The sequence below is a fragment of the Cicer arietinum genome, chromosome 5, assembly GCF_000331145.2.
Source record: "Cicer arietinum cultivar CDC Frontier isolate Library 1 chromosome 5, Cicar.CDCFrontier_v2.0, whole genome shotgun sequence".
In the NCBI taxonomy this organism is placed as follows: domain Eukaryota; kingdom Viridiplantae; phylum Streptophyta; class Magnoliopsida; order Fabales; family Fabaceae; genus Cicer; species Cicer arietinum.
Genome location: NC_021164.2, coordinates 5743763 through 5755518, shown reverse-complemented (window position 1 = coordinate 5755518; position 11756 = coordinate 5743763). Strand labels below are relative to the sequence as shown.

Below are 11756 nucleotides of genomic sequence, written 5' to 3'. Positions count from 1 at the left end.
CAAATCGATTGACATCAAAAACTTGAGCCACTGTTTTGAAAACAATCGATTGGCAAATCGATTGAAATAAACTTTTTGAAAACACAGTGAACTCTGAGATTGTGACCAAATCGACTCCGTGGTTTTATACATCGACTCTGAAGTTTGGCAAATCGATTGAGTAATCGATTGAAAATAGTTTTATTAAAACAGTTTCCCAGAAATCGCTTAGGCAATCGATTTATACAGGTCTGGACATGTTCTGCTGAAAAGTGTTGTTTTAAAGAATCGATTGGTAAATCGATTAGCTTGTATAGTTTCAAGATTAAAGAAAACCAAGATCGCGATAATCGATTGGCAAATCGATTTAGCTCATTTTATAACTTTACAAAATCGATTGGGAAATCGATTTCGTAGTTGGTTTTTCAGAAACTATATAAGATGTCTTTCAATCTTTATTCTCAGAACTTGCACATAACTTCTAAGAACTTTTACATAACTTTTTCATATCTTTCATAATTTCTCTTATGCTCTCAAAAACGGTTCATGACAACAAACTAACAACTTCATAATTGTGATTACAGATTACAATACAGTTTGTTGACAATCCAAGAGAAATGATAATGTGCTCATGAACATTCCTTGAATATCCAGATTCGTGAGAGCAACATTCATAAAGATTGAAGACCCTTTTGTTTTACTTCTTTTATTCATTCTGTAATAAATCTTTGAACCAAAACGAACGCTAGAAATCCAGCTAGAACTGGTGGCTACTTTCTTGGGTGAGAGGTCTCAACAAGAAAGAGTCTTACTTTGATTTTGTGTTAGGCTGCCGATTGTCTACAAGGATCAAAGGGTTGATAGAAAGCCAGCTAGAAACTGGTGGCTACTTTCTTGGGTGAAGAGTGTTCAACAAGAAAGAGTCGCACTGTGATTCTGTGATAGGTTGACGAGTATCTACAAGGATCAGAGGGTATTCAATAGGAAAGAGATCATTAAGATAGATAGGTTTCAGGGAGGAAACTGGACAATCTGTAATTGATTCTTTCTATTGAAGGAGAAGAAAATCTGAAATCCGATTGGATTTTCAGGACTGGACGTAGGTTGTTGTGGAACAACCGAACCAGGATAAATCTCTGTGTCTTCTTCTCTAACTCTCTCTCTTTAATTTTCTATTTTGCTAACTTTGCATGCCTCAAAATTTAAATTCCGCTGTGCACTTGATACTGATTAATTTTGTAACGAAACTGATATATTTTATGTTATTGCGAGGTCACTGATACCAACACTGTATTGAGTTGTTACTTAGTCATGGTGTCGAAATTCGTGGAAAAGGAGCTGTAATAATTGGAAGAAGTAAAATTGCAGGGTTACCAACTTCCTTACTATTTATTGCAGGTAACATAACAAAAATGTTGTTGCTGAGAAGAATGTTTCAATTTGCTAAATGGCTCTGATTTACCATCTTTTTAGTAGAGGCACCACGCGACGGTCAGCTTGGTACATTCGTACACAACAAAACCCGAAGAAATAATGGCTGAAGCGGACATTGTGGTCGCAGATGTTGGAATCCCTAACGTAGTTCGTGGTAATTGGATAAAGAAAGGAGCTGTGGTCATTGACTTGGGAACAAATCAAGTTAAGGTAAAGATATTATTTTGTTATTTCAAGAACTTGATGCTCCTTTGAGATGAGTTGTTAATGATATATTCATTGTTGAAAACTACAAAAATTAGAAGAACGAATATACGAGACAGCAGCAACTGACAGAAAGATAGTAAATTCTACATAATTGAACAATAAATACACACTGATATAGTAATGATACTAAAATCTATCTCTTTGAAATCACTTAGCATGTTTTTTTTACTATCCATAATAGACCATGCATTTTTTTTCAAATTGGATTTCTATGCTACATTTGTGAGTACCTCAGCAAATTCTTCTGGTAATCACTTTTTCATGTGGTAGTTCTGCTTGGAGCTGTTAATTTTGGCCCTGTCGAATGGCCTTATATTTTATGTTGGACTCTATAATTAGAGGCTCGAAAACAACCGGGACACTTTGGCCGGCCGGTTGGCCTATTAGGCCAAAATGGGGCTTGACCCCGTCCGATGTGTTTTAAGGTGGGTTGGACCCCCTAATTTGTGGCCTAATGAAACTATGGGCCTATTTTTTATGTTTTTCCTGCTCGACTAGGGTTGGTCGAGCCGGCCTGACCATATAAGAAGATGTGAGATTCTTAAAGTGAACTATTATGATAGAGAAAAGATAAAATGTTAGTTAAGGATGATGCATTTTTTAAAATAATGAAAACAATTTTTTTGGAATTTTTGTTGTTTTAAAAAATACAAACAATTGTTCGCATCAAGAGTCTCTTAGTTGTTTGTCAGCATGTAAACACTGATAATAATTTGAAAAACGGAAATTATTGAGTGTAACGGAGGGTGAGGGGGCTATTATATTTATTACCTTGAATTACTAATTACTTTAGTCACTTGACATTTGATAATGTTAACGACTAAAATGTGAGACAATAAAAAAAATTGTTAGTGATTTCTTCGTCTCAAAATTTAGTGACATAATTATACACAGATTTCACATTTTTTATTTTAACTTTTCATCATTAATTTGATTTTTTTGTTCTAGTGTATAGAACTTGATTCACTTTTTTATAATTTGCAGGATCCCAACAGCCAAGTGTTCCATCTCACCGGAGATGTTTGCTTTGAAGAAGCAGTCAAGGTGGCATCGGCCATTACCCCGGTTCCCGGAGGCGTAGGACCGGCCACAATATCAATGCTCCTCTCCAACACCCTTGATTCCGCGAAATGTGCGTTTGGAATGGTTTGAATAAATTGGTTGTGTCTCCATGCTATACAAGTGAACTAATCAACTCAATATCATCACATTGCCTCTTCTGAAAGGCCAAATATTCTTTCATTGGGTGAGAGAATGCATTTTATGTCACTTAAAATTTATTGAATTTGTCGATCCTAACTTACTATAAGATTTGTAACATTTTCATGAATCTACTACATCCAGAACAAAGGGTTGCAGCTACTTTTTTTTTTTCTCCGTTGTTTTGTTGGTTCAAACTCACCTCTCTTTCAATCTATGTAGTAACGACACTTCTGATTGTCTGGTGTCTGACATGTGATTCATAGCTTTCAACCAAAACAACAATATGAATTCATTGTTTTGGTGCAATTTTGTTTCAACCAAACACATGTATCTTCAATATGAATTCATTGCTTTCAACCAAACACATGTATCAACCAAAACAACAGTATGAATTCATTGCTTTCAACCAAACACATGTATCGAAGGTGCAATTTTGATTGTTTTGCACTTTATGTTTATGTTGTACTTGATATAACATTTCTTTGTATATTAGTTTTTGTACAGCTATGTGAAATACATTTCATAGTATCTTCAATTTTATGAATCAAAACTTACTCGTGTTTTTATTTTTAAACTTACTCATGTTTTTAAACTTACTCATGTTTTTAAACTCACCATTTCTAAATTTACTCATGTTTTTATTTTTGTGCTCTAATGGGAAATATTCTTAATAGATTTTTGGAGTTTGCTGATACCTTCTATCAATTGAACGTCAAGAAGCATGTTGGAGAAATGTTTGCAAAATGGAGAAATGGTATTGTGAATATGGATTCTTTGATTGCCACAGGGTTAAAGAAGCCCTCAGGGTCACTTGGTTTTTAGCTAATAATATCACAAATTTATGTTCACCAAATGCCGACTTTTATCAATTTGGTATATATGCTGATGCCATGATTTCACAAGTTACATCCTCTCCATTCTTTAATAAGTACTTCTTTTGTCTCTGGTGGGGCTTAAGGAATCTAAGGCAAGTATTTTGGACCCTTTTCTATATTTATCTAGTTGTTTTATGTAATCACGTTGAGCAAAATATAATGATGAATTCATGCTTAGAAGCTATAAATCTTGATATCAAGAGGGAAGTGTTTTTGTCCTTGCTCTTTAATTATTGATATTCTTTTATGAACTAATTCGAGGAGTAAGTCATGAGACAATATGATTTAGACAAAGAAGATCTTCTTAAAAGACTTCCAATTGATCTTAGGAGAGACATCAAACTCTACCTCTGTCTTGAACTAGTTCGAGGAGTAAGTCATGAGACATCAAGTTTTTATCTATTCTATAAGACAGTTTTTAATTTCGGCCATGACCATGTCGGGATCTTTGATATCTTAGAGAAATCACACTCAAATTTGGTTGAAAGCAACCTCAATCACGGTGTGAAGACATAAAAATTCTTGAGGTCACAATCTATATTGCGGTTGCATATCTTTCTTTAAAACCCTGATTATCAATCCCTATCATGATTATATTGAAGGACACATGTGATTTTTTTAACAGGTTCCATTTTTGATCAAATGGATGAGAGGATGCTAGACGCAATATGCGAAAGACTAAAGCCTGCATTGTGCACTAAGGGAACTTATCTTGTTCGCGAAGGTGATCCAGTGAACGAGATGCTATTTATAACCCGAGGAAATCTTTATTCTTACACCACAAATGGAGGCCGAGTCGGATTCTTCAACTCATGTCGAATTGGACCAGATGATTTTTGTGGTGAAGAACTGTTAACATGGGCCTTTGATCCAAGACCAAGTGTGATACTCCTTTTGTCAACAAGAACAGCTAAAGCTATCTCAGAAGTTGAAGCCTTTACACTCATAGCCGAGACATTAAGTTTGTTGCATCTCAATTTAGAAGACTGCATAGTAGACAACTTAGGCATAAATTAGGAATTATTGGAACAAGTTGAGCATAAATTCTAAAAAAATTGGCTTTCCAAATTATTTTCTATTTAAAATCAATTATTTTGGTTTCGTGCTCAAATTTACTATATATGTATTAGTGTATTGATATTTGGGTTAATTTTATATATTAAAATATCAAATTATTATGCATTTTTTATTCATAATAAAAAATAATATTTATAACAAATTTGTTACCGTTAAACCTTATACTAACGGAAATGAGTTGTCACTTAAATGTATAGCAACAGAATCAAAGGTATAACTTTTATAAATTATGCATAAACTCTATACTAATAGGGAATTTATAACTTTTATAAATTATGACTAAATCAAATGTTGAATGCAACAACAAAAGTTTGTCACTATACTCTATGGCGATGACCATAATTCGTAGGTGTTGGATAATTATATAGCACGAAAGAAAACTTTGTAGTATAGAAAATTTTGATTATACTTACGGTTTTTATACTTTTACCTACAGATATTTGTTGTCACTAAAGATAAAATTTCTTGCCGTGATTATTTCAAATTCATTAATTCAATCATGTCCCCAAGCTAGAACTAGAGGGTCACCACTTTGACTTCTTGCAAATCAAACCAGCCATTGAAGTAAAGATCAATGCTCAAAGAATATCAATTCATAGTTGCTGTATTTGAGTTTAAAAAAATAGTTTAAAAAAATAATTTTTAAGGAAATTTGGAATGAAGCTGAAAAGGAGTATTGGCGTGTCTTGCAAATTGAGCTGAATCATCTATTTATAGATGCATTCTGCAATCGAGTGGAGTAGAAAACGTGATTCAGTTTAACCGAATTTGTGAAACTATCGCGCATCTAGTTTGACCAGATCAGCAAAACTCGAGTACTAAAAAATAATATATCAGTCTAACTGTGCGTGGTGGTCGATTTGAATGCATTATCTCCCCTTCACAAAATTGGCGTAGGAGGTCTACTAACCCCACTTTTCTTTGAAATTTATATTTTTACGTTTTCTATTTAAACAAACAAATAAATTAGATTAGGTCATCCTTATTGGGCCTACCCTAACATAGACATAATTAATAGGAGGTCTACTAACCACATTTTTCTTTGAAGTTTCTATTTGTCCGTTAGGAGAAATGTTGTAAACTATTTTTGAATTAAAAAAAAAAAAAACTCCCATTCTTCTAAATCAGAAAAATGAACCATATAAATAACTGCATATAATATGGCATTCTCTGAGAAAACACATAAACAACTCAATTTTCACAACCCTATTTGTGTTTAATCTTAAAATCAAAGACCATCAATTTGGAAGTCAAATTAAATTGGTTTTCCCCCAATACCATTTGATATGTGAGGAATTTCTTACTTTTCTGATCAGTATGTATGATAAATTGCCTACCCATCGAATAATGCATCTGTTTTTAGACAACCATGATTACGGCCATTAATTCTCGTTCCTATATTGATTTTAATTGGCCACGATATGATAAAGATTGACTGAGGAAACCTACTGGTCACCCATATTGCATTAGAACAACTCCAAAACCTTTCTTAGAAGCATCAATAAGTAAGATTAAAGTCTAAAACAATATGTATTGGAAATTCAACTTTGTCAATACTGATAGGTAATCCTAGTTGAACTATGCCTATTGATTTGGATTGCTTTCCCTTGTGGCCTGGTTCTCATGTCACAGTCCTAGTTGATAAGTAATTTCTTGTTAAACTTCGTGAATAAGTAGTTTGAGAGGTTCCCATATTCAGTTATAGATTCTTCTCATTAATTTACTCGTAATATATAACAACCTGACTCAATTGGTAGTGAAAGTGAATAAACGGTGATACTACTTATCCCTAGTTATTAGGTTTGAAGACAAAAAACTCTAATTTCCAACAAAGGGATAGGGAGACGTGAGTAATAGTGTCAGTCAACGGGGTTGGACTGTTGCATTATCACATATTTCAAACTATTGAGAAATATCCCATTGAAATATTGAAGTGTGGAACCACAAGAGGTCAAAGCAACCCACAATAATTCTTCAGGAAATATTGAAGTGTGGATACAATGGAAAGATCTACAAGACTTTGAAGTCTTTCGTGTTTATTCTAAAGAAGTTTTCCAACATTTCACCTTGAGAACAAAGTAAAACTTTTGAGAAGAGTGTCGTTAGTAGACCTCATATTAATTGTATTAACTAGTGTCTATCAACTTGTTGATAGTCAAAAATGATATTATGTTATTTCAATGTTAATTTCATGTTACATAACATAAAAAATCAAACACAAATGACATGCAAAGTTTATAACAATCATTTTCAAAGTTTACAATGGATTTTTCTCTTAGAAAAAACATCAACAACTCAATTTTTACACCCCTATTTAATCCCAAAATCAAAGATCGTCACTTTCGAAGTCCATTTAAATTGTTCATCACTCAATATCATATGATATGTGAGGAATTTAAACTTTTCTGATCAGTATGTATGATAAATTATTAACTATTAGTTCTCATTCATATATTGGTTTTCTTTTGGCACAATATGATCAAGATTGACTAAGGAAATCCACTGGCCACCCTTGTTGCATTAGAACAACTCCCAAGCATTTCTTAGAAGCATTAACTTCAATGACAAAAGTAGGATTAAATTTTGGAATAGTAAGGGTAAGTTCTTTGAAGTTTTCTCTAATTTCTCCCAATGTTGTTAACCATTTTATTCCCAATACAATGTCTACACCTCTAAGTTAAAAAATAAATAAGCCTTAGTGAATTTTTCAGATTCTAAACATTGAGAATTAATTTTTTTTATAAATTCTTTCACATGTTATTTTTCTCTCATCCCCTACATCAACTATGTAAGGAGTTGGGAAAGCCACATGTAAATATCTCTCTTGAACCAACGTGGATGGAATAAAATTGTGTGATATTATAGAATCTACCAACACTACAACCTTGTGCCTTGTAAGTTCCACCAAAGGTTCCCTTTTTAAGCAATAAGTTATTTTCATTAATTCTTTGAGCATAATCCATGAGGGCAGGTAGTGAAAAAAAACTCAATGTGCTCAAATTTGTTTTCTTCTTGCTGCAATCATTAATTGTGATATTTAAATTGGGTGATATTTAAATTGGAACTAGCAATTATTGGAAGAGTCCGTCAAATATGAAATAAAATAATTAAAAAAGCTTTCTGATTTAAATCTTCTATAGTACATTGTATGTTAATTTGAACTTTAAATAAATTTTGTTTAAAAGATTTGCGTAAAATTTTAAACAATTTAAGATAGAATATTCTAAATATTTTATTTCTACTTTAATTTTAAAAATATTATCCGTGTGACGTACGCATAGGTGTATAAATATCATCTGTATGGTGCACGCACGGGTATCCACGTTAGTTAATTTTAATATTAGTGTTATTTATTTTTTTATTATTAGTGATATTTACGATTATTTATATTCATTTTTCGATATTCTCTCAATTTACACTTAAAATTTTGTAACATATGAATCAATTCCTTACCAACGAAATAAATATCAATTGAAGGTTAGTGATATTATTAATTTATTATATCATTTTATAATATATTTTTAAATAAATAAAATAATAAAGTATATGATTAACTCATTACAAACAATTAACTTGTGCAACCTGACATTGACACACGAACTTTAATTAAGGAAGTTCTAAATTTGTTTATAGTATATTTAACTTTTGAAAAAATTGTATTGATATTTTAATTTTGTGAAATAAATCTCTAAAATTTTATATTTACACTTTATACTTAAAATAAATAATCAATTTATTTGTCATATTAGAGTTTTGTGAATTTAAGATCCAATAAACCTCTAAAATATTAAAACACCCTAATTTAACTCATATTTCTCTAATATATCTTAGAATTTATTAAAAATTAAAATAACATTTAATTCATTGAAGTGCACATTCAAACTCAAAATTTCCATTTTTATTTTCACTCTCATATTCAGACACAAAAAAGTAAGTACAACAAAATTCAAAATTAAGGTGTAAGTTTTATTTAAAAAAATAAAATAAAACATTTAGTAAAAAAGTAAGTATAAAATTTTGCAAACAAAAATAAATAAAATATTTTATAAAATAATAAGTACAACATGTACTATTTAACTTTTTATTTTAAAAAATAAAACAAACAAATTATATGTGTTAAACAATTAATAATTATATAGATTATTAATTGACAATTGTATTGTCACACATTATAAAAAGATAAAACAGTTGCAATTGCAGTATTTAACATTTTGTAAAAAAAATAATAAGACAACCAAATATATAAACTCGTATGTATGTCTGTTAAAAAAATAAGAAGTGTTTTTGTACCTCTATGATGTCATCATGCATGGGTTTAATGTTTTTTAATTTAATTTTTATAAGTAAAGTATATAACAACTCTTGAGTTTTTAGGATTCGTTTGGATTCATCATCATTGTTTTGCAAGTATAAAAAATCTATGGGTCCATTTGGGGTGATGGTTAGCTTTTTATTTTTGATTTTGAAAAATAATTTCAAAATTAAAATATGTTTAGTGAAGCTGAGTTCATTTTAATATAATACCAAAAATAGTTTTTTCTTTAAAATTAACATAACAATTTTTTTTAAACTAAAAAAAATAGATTTTGAAATTCTTATTTATATTTTAAAATTAACATATCACTATTAGTAGACTTAAACATTATTCAATAATCATTGACACCGCTGTGGACCACCTATCTCTGATCATCGTCACTATTATCAACCATCGCCACCTTAGATCATATTGTTGGATATGAAAATATGAGTTTATTTGAAGATTATGATAATGAATTTGATGAACATATTAATTTTCTTGAAATTGATAATGCATTTTCTGAGTTTTGTTTGAAAATAATGATGAATTTTCTATATTTCTATAAAAAAAAATGATAATGTTGTTTTCGTTTTAAGATATAAATGATCAAATAGTTACTTACAATTAAATAACTGATCAAATAAAAAAATATATATATAATAAATGGGTGAATTGTTACTTGAAATTAAGTTAAGTGACCAATGAGATGTTTTGTTTTAAATAAATTACTCTATCCATCTCAAAATAAATGTCTCATTTGCAATTTGCTTCTATCTAAAATTATGTGTCATTTTACAATACCAACACAATATTTACTACTTTTTTTCCTTACAATATTTACTACTTTTTTTCCCCACTAATATACCTTATGTATTATATCTTAGCTTATATAACAACTTCACTTACTATATTTAATCATTTTTTAAAAACCGCACACAATTCAAATCAGATATTAAATATGAGACGAAGAGGTATAATTTTATAATTTTTAAATTATTTTTAAAATTATTAAATTAAGTTTAATTATTACTTATTTATTTTATTTTTATTTTTATGTGTCAATGTTTTTAATATTTGGTAAATTTATAATAAAATTGGATAAAAAAGTGACTCAATTTCAATAAAATAAAATAAAAATTGAAATACAACTTAGAATTGAAATTCAAAGTAAATTAAAAACTCAAAGTTGAAATTGAAAACTCTGAAATGAATTTTAATTTTTGAAAATTTCTCAACATAAAACCAAAAATCACTCAAACAAGCTAAGTGTCTAAATTTTGGTTGTGAATTAAATCGGAGGTGTACACAACCGCACCTCTTGATGAAGCAGTGGAGATAATTTATTTAGCACTTAGCAGTAAGGTTGTATAATATTAAAGATATATAAAAATTATAAATTAAAAGTTAAGTTATTTATAGATTAGTTAATGTGTATCAAGACTTAATGTAATCATTTCAATATTTTTTTTCTTTATTTGTAATGTTTTTAATTTAATCAAAACAAAAGAGTTTTAAAGATGTCATGTTTCATAACATTTAATGTACGGCATTGTAATTTGATGGAAGAGGTTGGAAATATTTGACATCATCACCTATTCGCCACACATGTGCTTCAAATTAAAGCTAACCTAATGGCATATAGGAACATGGCTTAACACAATTTTGTTTAAAGTTCACGTTCATCGGATAATATTCTTTTGGCTTAATGCGTCTATAAAAGAAAATTGAAGAATAGTAAGGACAAATAACTACTCAACAAAAACGAGAAGAAAAAGATAAACAATTAAAAAATACAATTTGTCTATGTGTATGGTGTGACACGCTTGAATAAGATGACTCTTGTGAAGAAAATATACGATAGACTCAAAAAAGTGACTATTATTTCAAATTTAATTTCATATTAAGTTACTATTTGTAATTCGTTGCATATAAATACATCATAATTTTTTAATAATATTTTAATAATTAAAATGTAAATAACATCTTAAATGATCACAAAATATATAATTCAAACATAATTAACACAATTCATCTATAAGTTTAATATTATGAAATAAGTATTTTTTTTTCATGAACAGTTTATAAATACTTTCTTTTGTATTAGAGGAATATAATATGTATCTGAGTACTAATAAGATAAAAATAAACACAAATACTTTCTTTTGTTTATAAATACAAATATGTATTTGAGTACTAATAAGATAAAAATATGTATCTAAGTACTAATAAGATAAAAATATGTATCTGAGTACTAATATGAATCTAGTACACAAATATGTATCTGAGTACTAATAAGATAAAAATAAACACAAATAATATAATTTTTTTTTTCATGAACAGTTTATAAATACTTTCTTTTGTATTTAATGCATTCTTAGTAGGTTTAAACAAACAAAAAAATTGAAACAAAAATATTTGAATAAAAAATTTCAATATAAATGATAAAAACATTCAAATAGTTTTAAATGTTTATTTAGACAATAGAAACAACCAATATACAACTTCTACACCTTTATTTTTATTATAGATGTGTGGACACATATATTTATCATGTATGTAATGCACAACTAACAATAAGTCAATCTAACAAATAATTTTTGTGTCGTTTTCTCTTAATAGTTATT

The 11756-nt window shown here is 29.2% G+C and overlaps 1 protein-coding gene across 5 annotated transcripts in view; it reads left to right on the top strand.

Annotated features, from left to right (window-relative positions):
• LOC101500858 (bifunctional protein FolD 1, mitochondrial-like) overlaps positions 1-4859 on the top strand; it is a 13767-nt gene extending 8908 nt beyond the window's left edge. Inside the window, exons 4-8 of one of the 5 annotated variants that reach the window (XM_073368142.1) lie at positions 564-1377; positions 1453-1623; positions 2665-2926; positions 3558-3850; positions 4384-4859. In XM_073368142.1, the coding sequence (XP_073224243.1) occupies positions 564-614 (51 nt within the window). In that variant the 3' untranslated portion in view covers positions 615-1377; positions 1453-1623; positions 2665-2926; positions 3558-3850; positions 4384-4859. Of the gene's footprint in view, positions 1-563; positions 1378-1452; positions 1624-2664; positions 3309-3557 lie in introns of all 5 variants that reach the window. The other 4 variants (XM_073368144.1, XM_073368141.1, XM_073368140.1 and 1 more) reach the window with 4 other exon arrangements.
• Positions 4860-11756: the final 6897 nt, after the last annotated feature.